Raw genomic sequence first — 27,750 nt, 5'->3', positions numbered from 1 at the left:
GGAGATGTTACACCTCTTTACCTCATCATAAGGCACAGCAGAAAGGTACAAAAGGAGAATGCTAACAAGCTGACCCACACACAAGTAGAGACAGGCACAATGAGCGAAAGAACTAAGAGATCAGTGGGAGTTCTTGGAGCACCCTTTTCTAAAGGGCAGGTGAGATATTTCCCATAAAGAATACTTGTTGTTTGTAAATTATGCTAGAACAGTCCTTATCTAAAACAGAAGTTAGATATATATTACTAATTAACTGAAACATTGGAAAAAATGCCCTGTTCTGTATATATATATATATATATATATATATATATATATATTTTTTTTTTTTTTTTTTTTTTTTTTTTCTTTTTACTTTTTTTTTTTTCTGGAGTCTTTTTTCTAACATGTCAGAAAGTGCACAATTACTGTGGAATTGTATAGACAGCTAACATATCAAATTTTGACATTTTTTTGTACTAACACTTTAGTGTTTTTTTTGGTAGTGCCCTTGCTATTGCCTATAAAGTGTACATGTTCCTATGTTGTTTGCATCATTTTTGTTGCAGCATCTTTACCGCTGAATGAACGTATCTTATTAACTATAATGTATTACATAGTTTTGGTAAATCAAAATTTATATGTACAAAGCTTCTCTGATCAGATTGCAATGTGTGAGCCCTTGTACACACGGTCGGAGAATCTGTCGGAATGAGTCTTATCGGACCGTGTCGTCAGATAATCCGACTGTGTGTGGTATGCATCGGACTGATTCCGTCCGAATCTCCGTCCGACCCAATTTTCCAACATGTTGGAAATATTTCCCGACCAACTGGGCCGGATGGACTTAATCCGATCATGTGTAGAGCATTTTGATCGGACCAAGTGCTACGCATGCTCAGATCAAATTCCTACATCAAAGCTATTGGCTACTAGCCTGAATGTAGTCCCATCGTAACGAAATTACGTCATCACGTTCTGAAAGATCGGATTTTTCAACAACTTGGCCCGACCGTGTGTATGCAACAGTTTCGGACACAATCCGTTGGACTAAATCCGACGGGCAAAATCCGACGGATTTGGTTGGCAAAATCTCCGACCGTGTGTACGTGGGCTAAGTGTAATGTGAGCTTAAAGCCCAACTCTGGAGAACCTAAAAAGTATCCCTTGCAGTGGGGCTGCGTCTGCATTGTGAAGGTTAAAGAGGGTTCCAGTCTGGGCAAAAAAGAATAAAAGTCAGCGGCTACAAATACTGTAGCTGCTGACTTTTAATATAAGAACACTTACCTGTCCAGGGATCCAGTGATGTCGGCCTCCCAAGACGATTCTTCAATCGGCTTCAGGTGCAGACCCCAGCATCTTTACTATGGGAAACCGGCAGTGAAGCCTTCGAGTTTCACTGCTGGTTTCCTACTGCACATACACGAGTTGCAATGCACTTTCTGAATGGTCCTGCCATCTTCTGGGACCTGTGTGTGTGTCCCATAAGGCACTGGGGGAAAGAGAAGGGACCAGACAGACTCAGAGATCGCCATAGCGATCTTACCCAGAAGTGGGAGTAGGTACCTGTCAAAATCAGGTACCCACTCCCCCTCGAAAAGTGACAAATGTGGCATGGAGGGGGGTAGGGTACAAACAAACAGAGCTTCCCTTTTTGGATGGAGCTCCGCTTTAATTGCTTGTTTAGTTCTAGGGGACATAGTACATGGCTAGGTTCCAGCAGCATCTTCTTCCCCATATTCCAGGGGTCTAAGGTCCTGATATCACGAAGCTCTGAATTGGACGTGATGATGTCAAAGGACAATCCACCGCCGGAGCATTGAGGAGCGCTGCCTTCCAGGGGAATGGAATAACAGGTAAGTACCAGTAAAAGCATCTCCCCTAGAATAAACAAGCAACTAACCTTTGCAATTCCAGTGCAGCGCCATTGCAAGGGTTTGTTTTAGACTTCTTGGAGTGGAGCGTTAGAGTTAGAAAATTAATGTTACTAATTGTTTTTTATTGGCTGCAATTTTATTCTCCCTGACCGAATTTTATACCAGTTCTACTGTGCAAATGTTACAAAGATTAACCTATTAACATGAGATAGATAAAAGATCATAGTAAATATAGAGTAAAGTCTAATCTGTGGACTGGTTAAGGTAAGTGTTACATATTAATTACACTCATCTTCACACCCACATTCTACATATTAACTTCATTGCACAAGGCTGGGTGCAAATGCTGCATCCTGCATGGCAAGCTACCCATCTGGTGCTGACAATTCCTGCACAGTGTTTCCTGGACCTGATACAGGCATACCCCACTTTTAAGTACACAATGGGGTTTATTTACTAAAGCTGGAAAGTGAAAAATCAGACTCACTTCTGCATAGAAACCAATGAGCTTCCAGGTTTTATTACCAAAGCTTAATTGAACAAGCTGGGGTTAGAAGCTCATTGGTTTCTATGCAGAAGGAAGCCTGATTTTGCACTTTCCAGCTTTAGTAAATAAACCCCATTGTGTACTTAAAAGTGGGGTATGCCTGTACATTTCAGCAAAAACTAAAATATGAAAAGAAGTAGCCCAAAGCATCAGAATCAGCTAGTCTCTCAGTGATCTGATACCAGTAATCAGTTATTTGATTGTTTTTTAGGGGTTACTGTGCTTTGAAACCCAGTTGGCATTTTCACGAATTTGTTGAACTCAATAGTAGGAGGGGGTGCTGAAGTTCTGACATTTAGTGGCGATAAAGTCTGTAATTATCATTTACCTTTATCAAAGATCGAGGCATGCAAGGCTGCATAAAATATGTGAAAAGATAAATTTTTTCTGCATGTATTCACAGTCAAGTTTGAAGACACAAATGTCATAAATCATTCTGATTAGATTGGATAATTCAGCCTGCATCAATCAAGATGTGTTGATAACAATCACTTTGCCTAAGGGCATGTCTGTAACTTTGCCTGTTTTTTTTTACTTAATAATTACACGTCAACTGAAACCAGTTACTGTGTGAAAAAGCTAGTTCATTTTGGCTTCGGAGGGTTGATTCATTAGGAACCAATTAGAAGTAAGCAATAAATGTGTAAAAATAGTCAGCTTTGATACCATAACTTAGCCCGTACTGCAAAAAAAAAAAAAATCAAAATCACCATTTATGTTCAATTATAAGGCTTATTTATTTAATTTCTACTTAATCAGAGGGTGTGAGTCTGGAAAATTATGAAACAGACACCTTTGGCTTTGAGAGTTGTTTTCACAAAGCATGTTTTCTTGTGAGACCGCAAAGGGGACAGGAGGTCAGAAAGATATTCCAAGTAAATGCAGAATTGTCCCTTCATTCTGTGTGAAAAAAATAACCAAAGAATGGAGGTATATTCCAAAGTAATTTACTTGATTTACGCTTAAAATAAAATATTTACTGGCAGCTGTAAAAAAAATCACAGATTTTTAAAAAAACTGTAAGTAAATTTACTGGCAGTTGGCAACCCTGCCCCAGCATTGTTGCCTAATGAGGAGGAGAGAACGGGGCACCCTTCAGCAGAGCGCAGAGGCAGGGCTGCCTGTGTCTCTGATATGATGGATTCCTGGGCTTCGAAGTGAGGACAGTCTCTGATAATGGAGGACACCCCAGCCAGTGTTCTGCCAAGAACGTTCCCCCACAGGTGGATAAGGACCCCCCTGTACTGTGCAGGCGCAGCGCTTGAGCAGTACGAAACACAACGGAGCCGACGAAAATAGCCAAAGCTGAACACAGCGAGTCAGCTGCACACAGCATCTGTAACAGGGCCCCTCGTGGGCTCGCTTCGCTCGCCACGTTTTGCTCGCCACGCTTCGGACGCGACCTCGCTGCACTCGGCATATTATTATTCTAACTTTGTGTCCACTTGGATGGTGGGGCTTGAACCTGGACTCAGGGCAGAATGTAGTGCGCAGGCGCCGTGTACAGCTGACTCACTGTGTTCAGCTTCGGCTATTTTCGGTGGCTCCATAGTCGTTTGTACTGCGCAAGCACAGCACATGCGCAGTACAGGCGGTTCTTATCTGCCAGGGGAACTTTCCCGGCAAGACACCGGCTCACAAGCATTACACTCTGCTTTTTTCCTGTGACACAGGCAGCCTGGAGCATGAATGGCAGCACTGAAGGCAGCAAAGAGGTCAGGTCAGGTGTTTCACTAATGACATGATCTAATCTAACTGTATATGTGCATAGTGTCTGGCTTTGTTTGTTTCTGAATGGGACAGTGTGTAGTGTGCCTGGGGTGGAAGAGGGACTCCTAACTACTTCCGGCTCTCCTGGTGTCAGGAATAGTGTGGACATATACAGGGGTGGGGTGGGGGGGGGGGGCTCTGAGCTGGCTTTTGCTGTCAATTCCCAGGTTTCCCCTGACATGTCCTTGATATGGTCTGAGCGGTGACCTGTCATATGTGTGTTATGGACAGGAGACTAAATGAGTTATTATATGGTTATTCTATGAAGTTTCCTCAACTTCTTCCTCTTATCACAAGTTCTCTAGGACCCCTTTCATACAGGTGATCCGATCAGGTCCAGGTCCTGTCAGTTTTTTTAGGCAGAACTGACCGGAGACGGCAGTCACTTCTATGGAGCGGTGGATGTCCACAGACGCCCACCTCCATCCAATCTGATCCTGTCCGCCAAAAAAAGACAGATGGAGGTCCCATTTTCCATCCATCTGGTGGATCGGATGGCATCCGATGGAAACGGAAAGGCAGTCTATTTCTATTCGATTGCCCTATAGAGGAGAATAGGACTGTGTCCGTGTCCACTTTGAATAACGGAGCGGACACAAATCCATCATCCACCAGATTAGAGGGGATCAGCGGAGAGATCGTCGCTGAGCAAGCAGGTTCCACTTCACAGAGGGGCCTGTGTGAAAGGGGCCTAAAGGAGTTAACAAGTCATGTGCACAGTTGTATGTGGTAGTGCAGGTGTTTTTCTGCATTCAGGCCGTCCATGCATTGCAAGTGGGCTTGCAATGCGCTTCAGCACATCTAGACATGTCTGTGAGACTCTTGTGGCACAGCAATATAAGCTTATTTTATGGATACAAGAAAGCTTTTGGTTTATTTATGCTCCTTTAATCTCCACACATTGCTAACACAATCTGGTCATACTAACTATTTGCTGTGGCGTGCATAGCCTGCTGCATTACTGCCCTCCTTGGGGCAACAAAAGTCTTTTTACAATCCTATAGTTTATACTGCAAAAAAAGCTGTGCACCAGTAAAGTGTTCAGGTTTGGCTTGAAGAAAAGGTGGCAACCCTAAGCCTAGCAGTGCTCATTCACCCAGTCCGGCAATGCCCTCTCCTATTGGCCACATTCCCTGGGAGTAGACTGCAACCCCCAGCATGCCAAGCAGTATGGGGAAGAGGAGGAGGGGAGAGAGGGAGAGAGGACTGGGAGAGAAGAGGGAGCATGAGGATATCCACGAGGTATAAATACTTTTTCAAGACACTGTGTGTGTGTGTGTGTGTGTGTGTGTGTGTGTGTGTGTGTGTGTGTGTGTATATATATATATATATATATATATATATATATATATATAAAATTGTGTTTTAAAGTTGGCCCCCTACTTTTGTCCTTGTCCCCCCATTTCCCCCTCTAAATATGAAAGCTGGAGTTGCCACTGAATAGCGTGTATTGAAAAACGCGAAATGCATCAGCAATATACAAACTGCAACCTGAATAGGTATGAATCAGATCTGAAGCAGACCTTCACCTTTACCACACACTTACTTTTCCCTGCCTTCTCACCCCCCAAACACCAACCCCCCACACACACACTTTAAAAAAAAAAAAATTTTTTCTCTTTATGTGGCTCAGCAGAGCCATGCTACCTACGCATGCATGAATATGAAGCAATATGGAAACCCATCCCCTCCCCAGATCTGCCGTAGGGTTCTACTGTAACCTGAAGGCCAGAATGTTCTCTCTACTATATTTGTGTCATCCTCATCTACCCTTGGAATGTGATTTCATAATAAGATATATGCATTTTTTTAATTAGTAATGTTAGTTTGTTTAAAAAAAATACTTTAACCAAAGCAAATCTGTATGTTATTGTGGTGTAACAATATGTGAATATAAAGGTCAATTGTATACGTCTGATGGATATAATCTTATCATTCAAAACATCTATATTTCTTTAACAGGCCAGAGGTGGAGTGGAAGAAGGACCAATTTACATAAGGAGAGCAGGTTTAATTGAAAAACTAGAGGAACTCGGTAAGAAATTTGACAGTGATTGTAAGAATATGTCTGCTTTTCTATCCATCTGTATATCATTCAAAAAGTGTATTTTCACTTTTGCAGTCACATAGGAGAAAACCCCACTATCTCTTTATGTGTTCTCATTCACACAACATACCTAAAAAAATAAAATAAAAAAAATAACTCTTATCTTTTACATGTTTTTTAGAGGAAGGTGTCATAGCTGACTGCAAACATTTTTGAACAAGTTCAGTGGGAGTTTTTCCCAATTGAAAGTCTTAGGACAGGATAAGCTTCAAAATCTTTAACCCTTTGTTAGGATTGACAGGTCAAATCCAGTTTACAAATGATAATGAAATCTGCCAGCACAGAAAAACCACGATTAATTATGACAAGCACAGCTGCACAGCTCCCGAATATACAAAGACAACAAATTTTTCTTAATTTTCAGTCTCCAAAAAAAAAAAAGCTGCAGTTTATTAAATCTTTTTTTTTTTTTAAAGTTCTGCTATGTGAAGGCGAACACGTAGTAAATGTAAAGTAGGTGTAAATACATTTTACATTTATTAGATTGCAGAGTTGTGAGTAAATGTTGTTGACCTTACAACACACTTGTCTTGACCACAATGTATGCAATATTTTGTGCCTTGTTCCAACAATATTAGTCATGACTATTGCATTACTATACTGTTCTGTGAAATGATGTGTTAACATCTACTGTAAATTTCCTACTGGAAAGAACCTTAGGTCATTGCCTGTAAAAGCCAGTAGTGATTCACTGCTATACCCTTATCTATAAAACAGTTATAGTTTGAGCAGACGTGGAGTAATCCTTTTCCTTTTAGGCTCTGGAACTGTGAAATTTCCTAAGGTTTGTCAAGATTTGTATGACACATATAACTTGAAGTGACTGTCAACATGCATTTCCCAGTGTCAATGTCATTTTATTAAGAGCAATCTGATTCTTTCATCACTGTTAAGAGTCATCTAAGCTGTTATAATGGCTAGTGGCTTTTTTTTACACAATCCCTGGATCAGCTAGCTACGGTATTATTTGCTAATCATAGCAGGTAACAGTTGGGAACGTTGCCATGCATCTGAATAACAGCACTTAAAATGTGTTAGTCTTTTAGGATCACTTGCGTCCTTTATCCTGCGATTCTGTTATCATTTCTGCAATATTAGTTAATTTTTCCATTTCAAGCTTATCCCCTTAGCGCCGAGCGAAAGCCCCCTCGGCTTTCAGGGGTTATACCGGGGTGATATGCAGCTGCAGGCATCACCCCGGGACCGTTTTTTAAGAGCGGGTGGTCGGCTCTTTAGGGATAACAACCAATGCGGCTAAAAGGCATTTGTTGTCCCAAATGAACAGGAGTGGATGCCCCACTCCCGCCGCTGCTCCCGGGCCTCCCATCCCACCAGGAGACCCGATTCATGATCCGGCACTTCCACCGGCTAGAGAGAGACTGAATCAAAGCTGAAAATACCTTACTTCCAGTCTTCTATGTGTAAACACAGAAGCAAAGTCACAACGTCACTTCCAGTTTACTCGGCTGCCAATGACACAGATTTAAAAAAAAAAAACGACAGTATTCAGAATCGCAGTTTTTGGCAATCTGAATACTTTGAAGTGCAAGGTCTTTTAGACCCCCCCATCCTTCCATAAAGAGTACCTGTTACCACCTATTACTGTCACAAGGGTTGTTTACATTCCTTGTGAGAGCAATAAAAGTGATAATTTTTTTTTGACAGAGACAATGTAAAAAAATAAAAAGAGATACAATAAGAAGCCCCCTCGTCCCCGACAGCTTGCGCAGCAAAGAAAACGCATATGTAAGTTGCGCACGCATATGTAAATGGTGTTCAAATCACAGGTGAGGTATCGCTGTAATTGTCAGAGCAAGAGCAATAATTATAACACCAGACCTCCTCTGTAACGCTAACCTGGTAACCGTATTTTTATTTTTTAAAGCGCCACTTTTGAAGATTTTTAGGTACAGTAGTTTTTCGTCATTCCACACGCAATTTCAAAGCATGACATGTTAGGTATCTATTTACTTGGCGTAACATCATCTTTCACATTACACAAAAAAATCGGGCTAACTTTACTGTTTAGATTTTTTTTAATTCATGAAAGTTTTTTCCCCAAAAATTGTGTGACATAAAATATTGCAACGATCACCTTTTTTTTTCTCTAGGGTCTCTGCTAAAAAAGAAAATAAATATATATAGATATATATATATATATCTTTATATAATATTTGGGGGTTTGTCAGTAATTTTATAGCAAAAAATACAGATTTTAACTTGCAAGCAACAAATATCAGAAATAGGCTTGGTCATGAAAGGGTTAATAAATTCCACCTTCTTATGGCCTGTACACACAATCAGAAAATCGTATGGAAAATACAACAATCAAAGCGATTGTACAATAATCTGATCTTTAGTACACAGCTTTCCAAAGCTGATCCCGACAATTAATGCAAAATTGTCTGATGGGACAAGCACAAAAGTTTTTCTTGTACGATACCAGATCGTACAATTTTCAAATAATCAGTACAGTTGTTGTTCAAAAATACAATACCAATTCTACAACACATTACATCACTTCCGAATTTTTATTCTGTCATGCGAGAATTTTCGTAACTTTAATAAATTTCATTTTCGATCTGGAACTAGCATGCAAAAAACAAAAAAAACGAACGATCAGTCGTCCAATAATCTCATTGTGTATACCAGGCATTAGAAGAGTAAACAGTTATGTATGCACAAAGATAACATTAAATCAGATTAAATACACAAATTGAAAAAAGCTATTTCATTCATTCAAAGCAAACTCCTCCATCCATCCATGTCTCCATGCTTTATTTTGCTGAGAGATCACTTTGAAAAAACAACCCCCTAGCATTTTTGGCCAACTTGAGTAAGGGCAGATGATTCATGTAGCATTTACTTCCAGGAACCCATCTGCCCTTAGCTTAGGCATGCAGGCAGGAGGGTGTGCTTAGTTGAGAAAAACCCTCCTTCCCCCCTGAAGACTCCTGGGATATATGACATCGTTTTCCTAGGCCTGTAAAACAGAAAGTAACTGAAGGAATGTAAAATAAAAATAAAACAAGTAAATATGATATACTTTCCTATATATTTACTAATGCTATCAGCATGAGGATTAAAAATAGTCAATGTTGATTGAGAAAGTTAAGTTATGCTTTAAACCTGCCACCAGAAGAATGCAAATATATTGTTAGAAATGTTTCTTAAGGTGGAAGCCTGCATATTATTGGGAAATTACATTCCATGTACAACTAGTTCATTTTAATTACTGCCCTTTTAAATAAAATAAAAGAAGTTCTGTTAGTTTGGTATATATTGTTTGGAACCTCCGATTTTACTCACAAAGGACCCAAAATTTAGTGACCACCACCTCCATATTCTCCATGCCAGTCCCCAAATTATAAACATAAGATTGGGTGTTTTTTTGGGGGGGCTGAGGGGGGTTGTTGCTGGTCATGGGTTTGGTTTTATCCCTCAACATTTTGCAGTTCTTATGGAATTAGAATTATGGGTCAGATTTACTAAAACTGAAGATTTAAAAAACTGGAGCAGCTCTATATAGAAACCAATCATCTTTTTTTTTGTCAAAGCTTAATTGAGCAAGCGGACGTTAAAAGCTGATTGGCTACCATGCACAGGTACACCAAACTTTGCACTCTCCAGTTTTAGTAAATCAACCCCTCTGTCTCAGAAGACTGAAGGACATAAATGAATGGAGTTGAAACAATTGTGCAGGATTGCATTTCCCCTCAATGGGACATCCCAATGCCTGACAGGTTTTTTTTTTTCATTTCGGTAACTAATGGCAATTTTCATTTAGAAATCTTAAGCTTCGGGTCAAGGCGCTGGCATCTTAACTAAGGAAAACCATGAATGAAGCCTTGCTGCTTCACAGTCGACTTCCTGCTGTACACGGGTGACCTGAGCGACACTTTTTGAATGTTCCCCCAGTCCCCTGTGGGGAAGAAGGGTGGGTGGGTTAAACTTTCACTCAGATTGCTGCTACCAAAACAAGGTACCTGCTACACCCCAAAAAAAGTGCTATTTGTTAAAGAGGAGGGTGAGGATTTGGGGGAAATTCTGCTTTAAGGATTGGACGATAAAATGCATACACAAAAATATGCAAGGGTACATTTCTGGGTGCTCACTGCATGTAAATAAGCATGCTAAATCCAGCCAATGCAGCTGCAGGGGAGAGGAGGGAGTGCTGATGATGGATGGGTCATTAAAGCCTATGGGTGATATTACCGCTGTAGGCTTTAATAGCCGTTATCAGAGCACTTTTTATCCCCTCTCTGCAGCTGCCGCTGGATGACACAGGGGAGATCTTGTGACTGGACCTGAGTGGCCTGAAAATAGGTAAATATAAACATCTTTCTTGTGCAGGTTACTTAGCATAGGTTTTAAGAAGGTGGGGAGGGGAGGGGGGGGGGCATTTTTAAGGCTAGTTAGGTGTATAGCAGGAATTCCACTCTAAGTGGCAGCCACCTACTTTTAGCTTACCTTTTTATATATATTTACCTTTATACCTTTAGTATGGATACCTTTAGCCCTGTCTCCAGTTCTTTACTGTGCAGCCAGCCTTTTTAGAAAACAGTACCAGCCATACTTAACTCCTACTACGCATGCAGTGATATCGCCCATAGGCCCATCAATTGTCAGCGCTCCCTCCTCTCCCCTGCAGCCTCACTGGCCGACCGAGGGGAGTCAGATCACCTGACCAGACTGGAGCAACCCTAAAATAGGTAAGTAAATACATCTTTATTACACAGGTGAGATTGCATAGGTGTTACGAAATAGGTGTATAGCTGAAATTCCACTTTGAAGGGGTGGAAGGAAGATTTAATGAACAACTCTATTAAAGTGAAATTGTCCTTTAAATTTCACTATTCTAGAATTCTAGAGCTTGTTTTTCAAACAAAGAAATTGCAAGTGTACACAACAGAATGTTCTACATATTACTGTTGATTATGTTTTGTGTAAAATTCTGTATTACTATCTTATGTTACTATTAACTTTTTTTTTTTTGCAGAATATGAGGTGAGGGATTACGGTGATCTACATTTTCCTGAGCTGCCCTGTGATGAACCCTTTCAGAATGTAAAGAATCCACGCACAGTTGGGCAAGCTGCAGAGAAAGTTGCTAATGCTGTTTCAGAAGTTAAGAGAAGTGGAAGAGTTTGCTTAACCCTTGGTGGAGATCACAGGTGATTATATTTTTGTTTTACAAAATCTGCAAAAAAAACCTTAATGTCCAACTTCAGACAAACTTTTTTATTTTCCATTTGATAAAAGCAGATTGGAGTTAAAGCCTCTCCAACCGGATATGAAAAAATTACATTTAGAAAAGAGATAATACTGCCAAGGGGCTCAATTCATTAAGGAATATCGCATGCAATATTTGGATCATGTGGCTCATTTATTGCAAATATTACATGCAATATTTAAAATCTAAATTCACTATCAATGTATGCTGTATTTACTGCAAAAATAAGAAACAGTAAACACTGCATAAACTGATCTAAAAGTCGATTTAATAAAAAATACATTTGTAAAATAAGGTGTGGTCTAGCTACACACTATTTAATGAATATATGAAATAAACAGCTGGTTGTTAAAGAGCAGGCAACCGCCGGCGTCCTAACAATCAGTGACTCATCTCTGAGGGTAGCCTGGGATTGATTCCCCAAAGAGCAAAAGAGCACTGGGCATTTAAAACAAACAAAAAATGGTGCCTTCCACAATCCGTATCAGGTCCTTGGGGTAATAAAATAATAAAAAATTGCCTTAAGGCCCCCTCCCAAAATCCATACCAGCCCCTAATGCGAGCATGCAGCCCAGGTGGCTAGGAAAGGGGGGGCGCCCCCCCACATAGCTTTGCAGGTAACATCCCCTCAACATAGGAGGGGTACTTTGTCAAGGGGACCCCCGTGGCAAAGCGAATTGTCCCCATGTTGATGAGGATGTGGACCGCTTCACAACAACCCTGGCTAAGTGATTTTGGGGGTCTGCGGTCAAGGGACTTATTTGAATTTGGAAGCCGCCTTAAAACAACAGATCCCATGTCTACTTACTCCCCAAAAAAGACAGCGGTAAAAAAAGAATAAAAAAATGGGCCTGATGTACATATATCATCAATCACGTAGTCCAGTGTTGCAGTTCTATGCCAATTACAAAATCAGGGGAAAAAAGCCTGCTGTCTGCCAATACCTGACCATTCTTGTCACTTGCCTTGCTCCAAATGGCTCTCTGCATCTCCCACTACTGAAGTAATCAAAGGGATGGAGTCATCCAGTGATGTCTTTGACCATGGACATGTCCATATAGATCATGAATGATGTCACCGGGTGATCTGGCCTCTTTGTTTACTTCAGTAGCAGGGGGAAGCAGAGATCCATTTGGTGCATTGTAAGCAACACGATCAGACGGGTGTTAGCAGGTGCTTTTTTTTTCTTGCGGGTCGGCAGCCGTTGTTTATCATGATTGAAATGGATCTGCATCTCAGGACGATGTGATTGACAATGGATGTACATCAGGGGACTTTTTAAATTTTTTGTATTTGTTCTTTTATTTAAAACTGTATTTTTTGGTGAATGAGTAGGGGTATTATGTACCCCTTACTCATTCACATGGGGGCTTGGATCGGTGGGTCCCCTTATTGTTAAAGAGGATTCTAGACTCCAAAAAGGCCCATGCCTGCAGGCCCCCACAACCATCGGGCCATGTTGAGGGAGTGTGGCCTGATATGGTGCACTCTTGTCTCCCCCTATACCTGGCCAGATGGGCTCCATACTCAGAAAAGAGTATAGTATACAAAAACATTTGGCATTGTGTCCCTCTAAAAATCCATGGCAGACCCTGAAGGGCCAGGTATGGATTGTGGAAGAACCCGCGCAGCATTTTTTTTTTTAACTCTCTGGGCTCCTTTATTTACATTCAGCTGTCAGATGGGAATTGTCAGCTTTTCCCTACTCTATCCAAAACAGTCTAAAATTGACTAAAGCTAGTGAACTGAGGATAGAAATATAGAAGCTGCTAATGCTGACTTGCTTTCAAAGCTGTAGTCTCCAGGGCTGTCATGCTTATCATGCTTCATAACTTATTCTGCCACTGACATGGATCATGCATTCAGGGCACAAGTCCCAACTTTATTTACAGCAAACAGTGAAGCTAGGATCAGGATGAAAATCCAGGATCATGCAACTTTAAAACATATGTTAATGGAAGATCCTCTATTTCCTAATTTGAGAACTAAAAATACCTACAAGCTCACCCCCACTTACAATTGATAAGTCAAAACAACCAATCAAAATTTTAAATGGTCTCTACAAGAGGCAAGGCACCTGACTGTTTGCTTTGTGCAGCTCCCATACAGCTAATTCTGTTTGTATGTATGCTCCATCATGTTCTTCATTGGAGAAATGTAAATAAAATAGAACAAACTATTTCTGAATATACTGGACTGTGTAAAACAAAGATGAAACTATAAATTCTGTAAAAGACATTACACATAACTTGAAAATGGGCAGATATGAATGGGTTGTATATTTAATAAAGGTATAAATACACATATGAAATAAAGGTATAAATACACATATGGAATAGCAATGATAATTTTATTTACATGGCTAAAATAGAAAATATCACAGAGGTGTGCTACTTGCTAATTTAAAGCAATGGAAATCTCAACCAATGCTGTTTAATTTGTAAACTTGTTGTTAGACTATACTAGTCCAACTGCTGCAAATGTGTAGTAAGTCTGACTTAAATAAAATGTGAGTGGATTAATAAGAAATACTGCAGTCCCTTTCCATTTTTCTGAAAGGTATAGCACTAATAATAAGTGTCTATTCAAACATGAAACTCTCAGGCCTCATTTACAGCAGATGTTGCTTTACTATGTGTTAGGTGTGTTGCTTTTGAGAAGCCTATTTATTTTGAATGGGCTAGCAGCTCACTCTAATGCAGGCAAACCCTTCAGGTCTGTGTGTGTGTGTTGTTGTGCATTTTACTCTTCTGCCTAGGTGTCTTATGTTAACATTCCTAATAAATAGCAATGTAAAAAAATAAAAATAAAATCAGTAAGCCAATTAAATGCACAGCCATTAGAATCCTGGTCTTTAAAAAAAAAGAATTGCCCTGCCTATGTCCACCTTTCCTTTTTGCTAATGTCAAACAGACCAGAGTAGTTGTCATTGTTGCTTTGGTGCAGACATTGGCTGGATTAGGTGCAGACACACATTGGAGAGTTTCAGCTGCCTTGTTTAAGTGTTGTCTGTGCTTCTGGTGTGTTGCTGTACCCTAAAAGAGAAAAGGGATGCCCCCAGGTGAGCCTACTGTATGTTGTGCATTGCTATATATTTCCCCATAGTTAGGAATCTGGGTAGTTCACAGTTAGGCACCACACATATATTTGTAAAAAAAACTCTGTTTTTAATCTGAGTGTCTGAAACAGATTGGTTAGTATTTTGGTTAGCTTGAAAGTGTGCCAGGGAATCCTTTGAATGGAGATATATAAATCCAAAAAAATGGCACAAACATATGGAGTGTTTCTAAACTTGGTGACAACCCCCATATCTAGATTCCATCAGAGTTCACCAGATCCTGATCTCTGCAGAAAAAGCAAATATATATGTTAAATATTTTTTGCCCAGCCCTTTAGTTTCTACCCAGATTAACTTGAAAGTTATCCAAGCAGTAGGATGGTGCCCACATTTCTGTTCTTTGTCTGAGGCTTGGTAGAGCAATGGCAGAGAGAAATGTAATTTGCTTTACCTCATACTATGTGCTAAGGACACATTTCAATTATAACACATTGTTCCAAGAGAAGAATTATAATGGCCTATGAACCAGATGTTCCCGACTAATCTGTTGTGACATTTTTTTTGTTTACCTTATTCTTTGTTTGTGCTGATGCAGCTTGGCAGTTGGGACCATCACAGGACATGCCAAGGTTCACCCTGATCTGTGTGTTGTTTGGGTGGATGCCCATGCAGATATCAACACTCCAGTAACATCACCCAGTGGCAATCTACATGGACAACCTGTCTCTTTCCTAATCAGAGAGCTACAAACCAAGGTAAGCCAAGGCTTCCAGTACACATTGCTCATTTTCTTTGTAATTACTCGTGTATTAGTTGTTGAACATATTGAATGATGACAGCAATGATGAAAATGACAGCATATTTCTACCAGTTAATTCAACTTAAAGGAGTCTGATGTGACTAAACAACCATCAAGCTAATTTTTATGAGATAAACCCCATATACAGTATATGGAATATATACACAGCAACCCATGTATAATGTCTATTTAACTTTTAATTGAAACGTATATGTTAACAGCTGAACAGTGAAAATGTATCTGGTGAAAATAAATAACTAATTAGATGCTATGGGAAAAGTCTTTTTCATATCAGTCCCATGTTTTGCAATGCTCCTCTAATTATTTTCAATGTATCCAGGGGCACATAAACAAACAACTGTGGCAGGGATTATTTACTCAAACTGGTTCTGTCAGTTATAGGGAAGCAAATGTGTGCATATTAAAAATAATGTCATTAATCTTAACAACCATAATTAAAATTAACTACATGATGTGCAAGTGATGTAATCATCAGTGCTCACCTCTTAAAAAACATGTTTGCTCCTTTTGCCTACTTCTCTTTACCATACCATCTTTCCCTACTCTTCATCTTATCTACCTTTTTCCTGAGCTAGGCACCTGCTAAGTCACTGTTCTTTCCACCTGAGTATGGGATACCCTAGGGACTAGACCAGTGATGGCGAACACTGGCACCCCAGATGTTTTGAAACTACATTTCCCATGATGCTCATGCACTCTGCAGTGTAGTTGATCATCATGGGAAATGAAGTTCCAAAACATCTGAGGTGCCAAGGTTCGCCATCACTGGACTAGACCCATTCAGACTATCCCTAACTACTCATGGTCTCCCCTCTCCCTGAGCATCACCTTTGAGCAATACACTCCAATGATACTTTTTAGCATTCAAAGACAATGGAGAGATTATGAGCTGTGTGTTCTGTAATACACTTGTTATCTTTCGCTCTTATTAAGGTGTGTCTTAATGGACGAAAGACTTCAACCAAACGTGTTGCCTTATTATCCTTTGACTCTAAACAAAGAATTAAAAACAAATTTGTCATGGTGCAATCAATGCAGCTCTAAAAAATAAATGTGGATTTATATAATTAGCCAAAGTGCATTATGCAAAGTCAAGTAACCAATGGAAATTAATCAGAATGTAACTGTACGAGTCTTGACTGCTTTAACCTGGTATAAAATAGTATCTTACCAGTTTAGATGGGTTTCAGCCTTTTATCCATCCTCATTACCCTGTGTACTATCTGAATAAATAAAAGTTTGAATTCTAAAATAATAAAGCTCCTTTTTCTTTTTTGTTTCTAAGGTGCCAGCCATCCCAGGATTCTCTTGGGTGCAGCCAAGTCTGTCTGCCAAAGATATAGTATACATTGGACTGAGAGATGTAGACCCTGGAGAGCAGTAAGTCTGTTCTCAAGCTCTCTGTTGAGTAGCAGGCAAACTCATGTAAATTGTAGATGCTTTGGGACAAGCTTGTCTTACGTAACATTTTATTACGGTACAGTCCTAAGTTCTCAATTCTTTAAAAAAAAAAAAAAAAAGAGTAACATCCCATCCTGAAGTATCACACATTTATATATAATGGCTTGAGCTAAATAGTTTATGACAGGCTGAACACATAATTCATCTACTAGTGAACATTAGTATAATGCCAAGAGTGCCTATTTAGACTATACTATTTTGAAAACCTGGGTTGGGATGCCATTTGTATATGCTATTCAAGTTCTCATTGGCATCATCCTAAAATAAATATAAGGATAAACAAAATAGAGACACAGAGAAGGACTTTAATTATTATTATAATTTTATAATTTGTATAAAAACCTGTACAAAATTTTTTATTGAGTTACATGCTAAAAAGACATAAAATTTTATTGTATATACCATACAGTATAAAGTACAAAAATAAAGCTGGTATGTAGCTTGAATTCAGTTGATCAATGATTTCATAGTACGCTGGTCTATGCATTTCATGGGAGCCCCCGCTTCTTCAGGGCCACAGAAATCATATGCTATGTATAGCTCAAACTACAAATAAATTACAAAAAAAGAAAAATATCACAGGAACAACATATATAAATTAATACAAAACACCATTAGTAAATAAGATAATATTAGGATGGTCTACGTGTTTCGTGGGAGCCCCACTTCTTCAGGACCACAGAAATCATATGCTATGTATAGCTCTAACTACAAATATATTACAAAAAAGAAAAATATCATAGAAACAACATATATAAATGAATACAAAGTGCCATTAGTAAATAAGATGATATTAGGATGGTTTGCTCAGACAAGAACATCCACAAGGAAAGAAAAAAAGGGAGAAGTTGGGGAGAGGAATATCCAAACCCCCTCCTGGTAGGTTTCATAACTGGTAAATGAATACTACATCATACCTAATGTACGATGGAAACCACGAATGATGTAAACCATAAGGAAAAAAAAATCTTCATATGGGTAACTATTTAGACTACAAAGCCATTAAGGAACAAAAATATTTTACTTACATTTCTACACAATATGCTGAATTTTGCAAAACTGCTGTTAATAAGAGCTAAATATAGAATGACCATAGAGTACGATGCACACAATCTGATCCTAGATTAATTAACTCTAGCTCAAACACAATTTTGGCTAGCCCCCCAGTGTGATTCATTTCTGCAGATTTTTTTCACGGTCCCTTTTTCTCCTGGGGTTGAGTTATAATGTGTCTTTTGCTATTTGTGGAAATTAAAAAAAGGATAGGAATGCCAGACAAAGGAATCCCCCAGACAATATATTGCCATTTCATTTGTATACACATTATCATTGAAAAATACACTTTTATGAAATGCTATTATGCTTTTTTTTTTTGCAGTTATATTCTGAAGACTCTTGGGATTAAGAGCTACTCAATGTCAGATGTGGACAGACTTACAATAAATAAAGTGATGGAAGAAACTATTGAATATTTGGTTGGAAAGTATGTATAAATTATATAAACTGCACAAAATGTTATTTGCATTGTACACATGGAACTAAACAAATGCTGAACATCTACCTCAAATAACTGCAAAGGGTAGCTAACGGTCACATGTGACTCTTGAGCCACTCTAATATGATACATTTGATAACCCAACCTTGCTAACACTGGTAGGATCTGACGATCATCAAGGTTATACTTTACAAGGGGGGCTATCGATCAATCTCAGTGAATACCCTCAGTCAACGGATCTTAAGGGGGAAAATTAAATTAGCCAGGTTGGGTTTCAGCAGTAATTTGTTGCACCTGAGAAGCATGGGTATCTCCAAACTGCACGTTTGTATGCTCGGTGCGCCTCTGTTATTAAAAATGTTCTGTGGTCATTTTGTTTTAAAACATCAGACTACTACTATATAACCTCCTTAACCAGCTATCTAAAAATTAAAGCAGATGAGAACGCAAAGGTGGAAATTTACTATTTTATAGGGAACATCTAAAAAGAGTTCTTGTGTCTGGTTAAATTCTTTGAAAAAAATCGACCTTTTTGCATAGAATTTCTTCTGAAAAATAGCAGTGAACTTCCTGTGGCAAGAGACTTATAGTTGTATATTTTTAGTGTGAGATCATCTAATGTCACTGCTGCCTCTCCCTGCTAATCTCACAAAACAGGGAGTGAGATTTGGTATTGTCACCATTGTGTTGATGATTGTTCTCCTTGCTGTAGCGGAAGCTGTACAAGAGCAGCTGCAGTGCAAGAATCGCCCTGCCTCTGCTTTATTTTGTCTTTGAATCTGTACTGCATCCACTTTCCACTTGAAGCTACTTGATCCAATCATCTACTCATTTGATCATCACAGTGCAGCTTTGACATGAGAAAAGCTGTTGCAAAGAAAATAAAACAAGGAATGCTTATTTTAAATCACACAATTCACTAAGAAACTGTGAGCCCATATCGTTATCAGCAGTGTGGCGTGTAGAGACAATAACCACTGGGCTGTATGCTTTGATGCTGGCACTGCTGCGCTGGACCTGTACATAGGATGGCTTTTCACCATTCTAGCAGGGAAAGCATTTTCACTTGGAGGTATTCCAGCAGCCATTGACACCACACTTGTCATACTGTGTGCTGGTCCAGGGCACCAGTGCCAGCATTACAACATACAGCCCAACGATCATTGCACTTCTCTATACAACCCATTCTCATACCTCTACAGGCTTAGAGATGTTTACTGCACAGTAAGTGAGATATTGTTTATTTTCTTAGTTAAAGTATAACTAAAGGCAAAACTTTTCTTTAGTTTTGGACAGAGTGGAGAGGAATTAAAACTCATCAGTTTACATTGCTGTCTGTGATTCATCCCCACTATTTGTCCTGTGTACCATTATCATTGAAAGTGAAAGTAAGAGAAAATCCCCAAATGTGTGCTGTTCTCGGAAAATTAATAGAAGGGAAATCTTCCAATGGGGATGCTAGTTCTGATGGCCTGTGGGGGTCCCCAAGGAATTCTCTTAATTTGCAGGGATTTCCTCTCATTACCTGTGTTGCCTATGGGGCAGCAAGTGAAGGTAAATCTCCCCAATGGAGCACAGATGGCAAAAAATAAACCAACAGAGGTTATAACCCCCATTTTCTCTATACAATAAGAAAACAAATGTTTTGCCTATAGTTCTACTTTAAATATGCAGTTCTAATACATTCCAGTGCCCTCCTTGTTTTGTTTTCTTGGCACCAGTTTGGATCACCCCTTATCCAAGGGGATCTGCAGGAGCCACAGATGCCATCACCTGGAGCACCAAAACGACCATATAGTATAGACTAAAGGGGTAGAATTGGCAATACATTTGTTTGGTCATGTGATCTCTGAGAATATGACACAATCAAAAATCTCCCATGTGATCCAGCCCTTGTTCTATTTTAGACAAATGTCAGATGTATCAGGTCTGTCATGTAATTTAATATAATGCTTGCATTATGACTCAAATAGAGATTTATGAAGTCTTGTAAAACAGCAAACTGAGAAATAAGGTCAGACTACTTAAAGAGGAACTGCAGTCTGCTCACGTAATTTGTAATAAAAACATCTTTGCCATTCTGAAGCTTCCCTCCAACCACTCTGCATATTATTTTATATATACTGTGATTCTGTACTTAACAAATATGCTGCAGAAATCTCCCTCCATTGAGTCTGGCTGCAACCATTTTAACTGTGGGCAGCTGAAGCTGCTGCCTGTTCACTTCCTGGATTTACACAGACACACAGAGGCACACCTCCAGCTCTGCAGACCTGCAGCTCTCATTGGCCTTCTTATGACTCATCCTCCCTCCCTTCCTGGCACACTCTCGAGAGAGTTAGAGAGAGAGCTGTGCATGATGTTGTGTCATGGTCATTGCAACACGTTCATCCAGATTAGACATACATTTGTTTACACGGTAACGTGGGATTGTATATCTTTTCTAGTAGCTGGTGACTTTAGTGTGGACATTGGAGTATAAGTGCAAATACAGGGACAGTAGAAACATTTCACTTTTTTCCCACTTTGGAGTTATAACCTGTGATTAAACATGAACTGTTGTAGATAATCGGTTTTTAAACCAAGCGGAGGCAGAAGGATAAATTAATAACAGTAAAATGGTCATAATTATAGGATTTCTGAAACCTTTACATTTTTGTAGTCTTTTCACCTGCTAGCAATTGCTTTAGCTGGTAAAAGCCCTGAATAGTGTCACATTAGCTTGTTTCACATTCAAAAAGAGTTGGAAAAGAAGGATCATTAGTACTGTTATGGCTTTTCATATTATTGATTTGAACAGGTCGTACTGAGGAAAATTCCCTCTGTAGGAATATGTTCCTATATTCATATGTCAGTGATTACAGGATCACTGACATACAGTATACAGTATTTGTTCAGCTGGTGCAACTATGGATGTCATTAGACAAGTATAGGAGCTGCTATAGCTGATCTTATCCTAAATACAGCAGATGCCTGGCTGTATCTTGCTTAATACTTTTATTTAACAGACCTGCAGCCAACATGCTGTAAAGAATCAGAAAATATCAGAACTTCTTATCTCTTTCCTGTTTGTAGCTCAGTTACTCAGATAGCATTGACATTAATCCATCAGTATGACAGCCAGGGAACTGCCATTTTCTTTAAGCAAAGTCAGCAATGGCAGCCTCCATAATTCTTATGATGTCCTCTAATGCCCCGTACACACGATTGGACTATCCGGCGGACTTGGTCCAGGAGACCAGAGTCCGCCGGACAATCCGCCCATCTGTGTGCTAGTCCGCCGGACTTTTGAAATGAACGGCCTTGCCCACACACGGAGAAAAGTCTGTTCATTCTGAACGCGGCTCCAGGTAGACGGAACTAGCGAAGGAAGTGAATGTTGCTGCCTCTATCGGCGAGATTGACACCTCGCTGGCCCCGTCACCTGGTATGGACTTAAAGGGGAAGCCCTATGCCAAAAAACAGCGTGGGGGTCCCCCCAAAGTCCATATCAGACCCTTATCCGAGCATGCAGCCCGGCCGGTCAGGAAAGGGGGTGGGGACGAGCGAGTGCCCCCCTCCTGAGCCATACCAAGCCGCATGCCCTCAACATGTGTGGGTGCTTTGGGGAAGGGGGCCCTGCACCCCCCTACCCCAAAGCACCTTGTCCCCATGTTGATGAGGACAAGGGCCTCTTCCCGACAACCCTGGCCATTGGTTGCCGGGGTCTGCGGGCGGGGGGCTTATTGGAATCAGGGAGCCCCCTTTAATAAGGGGGCCCCCAGATACCGGCCCCCCACCCTATGTGAATAAGTATGGGAGTACTATGTACCCCTACCCATTCACCTAGTTTAAAAAAGTGTAAATAAAAAAACACAACACAAGTTTTTTAATTAATTTATTGGACAGCTCTGGTGGTCTTCTCTTCTTCCATCTTGGGGGGTTTTCTCGCCGGACTCTTCCGCTATCTTCTGCTAGCTCTTTTACTAGCAGAGGAGCCCGGATTTCTTCTTCGTCTTCACCGCCGGCATCTGGGGGTCTTCTTCTGACTTCGGAGTCTTGTCCCGCTATTTAGGGGTCTTGTCCCCCTCTTCGGTTCTTCTGCCGGGCCTCCGCTATCTTCTGCTAGCTCTTTTACTAGAGTTGACCCGGTCTTCTGTCGCTGTCCGACAAAATGAACTGACTTTTCTCCATGTTTGGGCAAGTCTGTTCATTTCAAAAGTCTGGCAGACTCACACCATACCACCTCTGCAAAGTCCGGTGGATAGTCCGATGGTGTGTACGTAGCATGAGGAATATTTTGCCATGGAGCAACTGTTTTAATTATGACTTTTTAATGTGTATGCCTATGTATGATGTTTTACATTTTTCATTATCTGCAGGAAGAAAAGACCTATCCACTTAAGCTTTGACATAGATGGTTTGGATCCTAGTGTTGCACCTGCTACTGGCACACCTGTCCCTGGAGGTCTCACCTACAGAGAGGGCATGTACATCACAGAGCAGCTTTACAATACAGGTAACTTACTATTCCCCCAACAGTCTGCATACGCAGGCACACTACACTGTGAAATTGTTGCCACTAATGTTCCTCTATCCAGCCAGCAGTCCTTCAGTTTTTGCTTTTGTTTCCAATCATCTTTGTAAAACTAAGCCACATCCATTCTTATTCACATGGACCACTGTGAAAGTCCCTATTAGCTGTTGAGATCAAAAGCAGGGAATGGGCTTAGCTCCAAGTTTTCCAGAACTCATAGTCCTATGTACAGTACAGGCCTCAAGTATAGGGTATAAGGCAGGGATATGCAATTAGCAGACCTCCAGCTGTTGCAGAACTACAAGTCCCATGAGGCATAGCAAGACTCTGACAGCCACAAGCATGATACCCAGAGGTAGAGGCATGATGGAACTTGTAGTTTTGGAACAGCTGGAGGTCCGCTAATTGCATATCCCTAATATAAGGGCTTGCTGAACAGATGTCAAGAAGATTAACTGCTATTGTACCCAATGTGTTGAAGAATATGTTTTGTTTTGTTTTTCATTTTGTTAAATTCAAAAAGCAAACAGTAAATGTGTAGTTTGCAAACTATGACACATTTTTGTGTTCCCTGCAGCGGTTAACTTCTTTTCATTTAAAAAAATCAACACTACATGTAATTTCAGCAGAAGATCTCAAACCTTCTCTCACATACCTTGCAGAAAACAATTTGATTCCAGCTGTTTAGTGTGGGTAATAGATCCATTTCACTTAACGCTTTAATATATGTTTTTTACCTTAAAAAGTCTCACAAAGCAGCAAATTTAATATTTTTGGGGTGGTTTGGTAAGATATTTTTTTGAACACATATTAACAAGCTAACATTTTTTCCTGGTTTAGGCTTACTTTCTGCAGTGGATATGATGGAAGTCAACCCATCGCGTGGAGAAACAGAGAGGGAATCCAAGCTGACTGTAAACACCTCCCTCAATATGATCCTGTCCTGCTTCGGGAAGGCACGAGAAGGTTTTCATGCATCCTCACTGCGTGTTCCTGATCTGATCTGAATGCCAAGTCCTCTTGCTATGTCAACCTTGCATACTTCATTTTTAATAATTAGAAACAGTATATTTTAATGGACAGAATACTCATATCAAAATGCATAAATTGCCATTTCTCAGCAACTTTGTTACATTATACAGTAGAGTTGAGAATTTCTTTCATTCTCATGTTGACAAAATATAACTGCACAAGATAAGGAATCATAGCACAAATAATATTTAAGTTATATTAACTTCTTTTCTTTTAAATGTAAGCATTTAGAATTTGAGATCTTTGATCTCTGCGACATGTTTTTATATGCTTGTTAATGTAGATTATCTTATATATGTTTTAGAGAGAAGAACAGCTTGCGGTTTTGATGTTACCAGTCTTAATTTATTGATATAAATGAAAAGTTTTACAATGCCTCCATTTCTGTCTGATGGGGGGATTACACACTTCTGCTGCAGTGCAGTTAATGTAGAACACATCCTTTGCCAGTTGACTGCTTTTAAATTGCATCTGTTAAATGTCTAAGCAATATTAAATTGGGAACCATGTTTTGGACATATTTGTGCACTCAGAACGTACTTTTGGTCTAGTGTGTTCTTGATCATAAGAATGTGCATTGAAAACGTAATAACTCTTTCTGAGTACTTAAATGTAACGTGGAAGTAGTCATAGCTACATAGGTCTAATTTATCTTAAAATATACTTGCTCTGACCTGAAAAATTGCTTATCACTGCTTTGTGATACCTGCATGTAGCCGTAACACCTTCAAATTAATTCTTGCCTGCCTGTGGAAACTACTTGGATTTCAGAGCCTTTATTGTTGCCCAGGATGACTCTAGCCACTCCTATGCCAATCAGCTGTCAAGTCACAACGCTTCTACAGACTACTCAGGCTCTTCGCTTTCAGACTGTATTTTCTTAGTGCCAGCTTGGAGAGAAGTCAGGACCCTATGTTCAGACTGGGCCTGGAATCCAATGAGGTGTCATAAGGTCACTGGAATTAATATCAAGACAAATATATACAAAACACTAATGCGCTGCTGTTGATGTAGACATTTGTTAGGCCATGACAGGTTCATTTATGTAAGAAATCTTCTGATTTGCTTCATATCCTTCAAACACATTCAAACCTGCTGTAAAATTAAACTATGAATTTTATCTATGACTGTGGGGTATCTTAGAATGGCTTTTGCTAAATGCAAATGATAAATAGAGTTCAATAAATGGATCCACAAGTATGCATTTAATAAAAACAGTACAAACATGTTAATTCTAGCAGAATGGTTTACGCAAGCAGCCAAGTCCTCTAAGTAGAGTAGCAAGGGCTGTATCCATTGGGGGTAATTTACTACAACTGGAGAGTGAAAAATCTGGTGCAACTGTACATAAAAAAAACAATCAGCTACCAGGTTTAAGCTCTGGTTCACATACATGCGATTTGTCAAATCGGCAGCAACTGCCGCCAATGGCAAAGTCCTAATCGATTCCAAAAAGTAGTTTCTGTACTTTTTGTGATTTTGAGGTGCAATTTCCATTGACATCTGTGCAGAAACCCACACAGATGTCTGAGAAACCACAGCGGAAATCGGGACTGACATGCGGGAGGGAAATCATGTGAACCTGGGCTTATTGTCAAAGCTTAATTGAACAAGCTGAAGTTAGAAGCTGATTGGCTACCATGCATGGCTGCACCAGATTTTTCACTCTCCAGTTTTAGTAAATCAACCTGTTTGTGTCCGTTTCTTTTTCTTGCTATAGATGTTAATGTAATTGTTGGAGGCCAAAACTATATATGCATAAAATACTGAAATATTCTATCACATCTTATGAATAGGCACAAAGAAGAGACTGTACAAATAACAGGTGATACTAGTGTTTTATATCAGGCAGAGGTATTACAATGTAGGCATACAAAAATATAGCCGTTTCTCAACAATAACTGTATAGCAATGTTCAAGAGTCTACAGTAGAGCCCTCTTCCATTCCTGGGGGCCAAGTTCCACATGTGGCCCTTAGTATTATGAGTGGGAGTGTTCATTTATAAAAAATTTCTAATAGAAGTGAGCTTTTGCAGAACCTGTCCACAATCTCTGTCTTCGGAGTCAGGTTTTCAAGCCATAACACCACCTGTAACACGCTCGCCATCTCTGAATTATTCTGCAGCAGTATAAATACTGATTGTGTGGACCCCTTTGATACTATTATGGACTGCAAAGTATGGCAAATAAGGCGACCTTAATTCCAACACTGACAACCACTGGCCTTAAGAGTATGCACACATAAACCTGGCTGTTGTGTACTGCATAAGAAATAATTACACAACAAATACATCCACTTTAGGTGTATGCCATTAACCTTCAACCCAAGAATTGAAAACCCTGGCAGACATCCTTCTGCTGCATAAATTGCCACTGCCTTATATATGGTATGATTATCAGCAGAGACAATGTAACCTTCTCCAATTTCAGCCAGTGTGTGAGCAAGCCATACGGTTGTCTGAGTACCTATCTATGGTACCATCATTTCAAAGAAGCGAACATGCTGATCTTTCCTTTTGAAGATGATAGTTACCCATCATGCTAACTGTTTGACTTCAATGACTTTTCAGTGATCTGAACAAGTATGCAGATAAGAATGTCACTTTAGGTGACTTTCCTGTTCTGAAAATTGATAGCCAACTCAGTGACTCAAATTATTGAGACTCATGAGCCACGACCATTAGTCATTTTCATTTTTAAAACAGTAATGGTGGCCTCTGCATGTGCTTTTGAAATGTAGCCAATATATGATTACACTGAGTAAGAAGACTTAGAACCATTGGGAAGAACTTAGGGACCAGCTCTGATTTTTATGTACATGTGTGCGGATTTGGCCACGCCAGGCCTGCATCTATTTTATAATGCTGCTGCATTTTATGAAAAAGGTACAGTGATTTACCAAATAACAAGGCTGTTGGTACGTTGTGAAGAGAGAGAAGTAGATTTGGGGCTATACCTTTAAGACCTAGACAATGGTCGCTAATGGAAAATGTTGTGCTCCTTATAGTTCACCTAATATATTGTGATAGTATCAAAGAATATATGAACATAAATAAGCAAATGAAAAAAATACAAATGAAAAAATACAAATATGTGTAAGTGTGTGAATCCACAATACAAAGAAAGAAGAAGAAGAAAATCGCAATAGTGGGAATTCCCCTAAATTGGGGTTAACTAAAAATATGATGCTAACGCTTGTGAAAAAAATATATATATAAGTTGTATAATCAATATATATGAGTGAATATCCTTTAAAATCACACTGCAAATATCTTGTACATAAGTGCATATATCAAAAATTATAAATAGTGCAATGAATAACAAATAATTTAAAAAGTGAGACCATCCAATAAACCACCAGTAAATACTCAGTTATATAGATGCAGGAAAGCACTAGTAAGAGTTTCCAAAAGTCCCAAAGATTATGAAAATAGTTTGTGCGGGAGATGTGTGACCATTAATGAAGATCTTCCCAGTGCGCATGACAAATACTAATAATGCCCACACCAGACACCCTAAGTTCTCAATAGAAAAGAGGAGTATCCATAGTGTGAACCGTTTCCATAAAAGTTCTTTATTAAATAAGTAAGTTGTACTCACATTTATATGAATATAAAAAACGCCAAAGCATAGAAATGTCCGCTAGCTGCTACAGCTGATTCTGGAGAGTGTGCGTCCTGTGGCCACGCCCTATGCGTTTCGTCACAACTACGCCATCTGGCTCCATGTATTTATTGAAAAAATAAAAATAAAACTACTCACAAACAGTTGTATAAATTCTTACAACATGGATAGTCATCAAGTAGCAGCATCTAGTCACTGATGAACGGAACTATCCAGAGGTCACAGAGGAGC

At 39.6% G+C, this 27,750-nt stretch overlaps 1 protein-coding gene across 1 annotated transcript; it reads left to right on the top strand.

The window, feature by feature from the left end:
- Nucleotides 1-24,411, top strand: ARG1 (arginase 1). Its single transcript, XM_077486865.1, has 8 exons — nt 1-159; nt 6,136-6,208; nt 11,280-11,454; nt 15,167-15,326; nt 16,677-16,771; nt 18,231-18,335; nt 22,709-22,845; nt 23,704-24,411. Exons 1-8 carry the CDS (start codon nt 100-102, stop codon nt 23,868-23,870), a joined length of 972 nt encoding a protein of 323 aa, XP_077342991.1. The 5' UTR covers nt 1-99; the 3' UTR covers nt 23,871-24,411.
- The last annotated feature ends 3,339 nt before the right edge of the window (nt 24,412-27,750 follow it).

Source organism: Lithobates pipiens, unplaced genomic scaffold (assembly GCF_037356315.1).
Source record: "Lithobates pipiens isolate NorthernLeopardFrog02 unplaced genomic scaffold, aLitPip1_a1.2 Scaffold_18, whole genome shotgun sequence".
Taxonomy (NCBI): Eukaryota; Metazoa; Chordata; class Amphibia; order Anura; family Ranidae; genus Lithobates; species Lithobates pipiens.
Note: the sequence above shows the minus strand (reverse complement) of the source record. Positions and strands in the feature narration are given on the sequence as shown.

Bases quoted from the DNA above. Each gene is read 5' to 3' on its own strand.
- ARG1 (XM_077486865.1), top strand. From the start codon at position 100: ATGAGCGAAAGAACTAAGAGATCAGTGGGAGTTCTTGGAGCACCCTTT. The intron at 160-6,135 runs GTGAGATATTTC...TTTCTTTAACAG, and splicing joins CACCCTTTTCTAAAGGGCAG to GCCAGAGGTGGAGTGGAAGA. The intron at 22,846-23,703 runs GTAACTTACTAT...TTCCTGGTTTAG, and splicing joins AGAGCAGCTTTACAATACAG to GCTTACTTTCTGCAGTGGAT.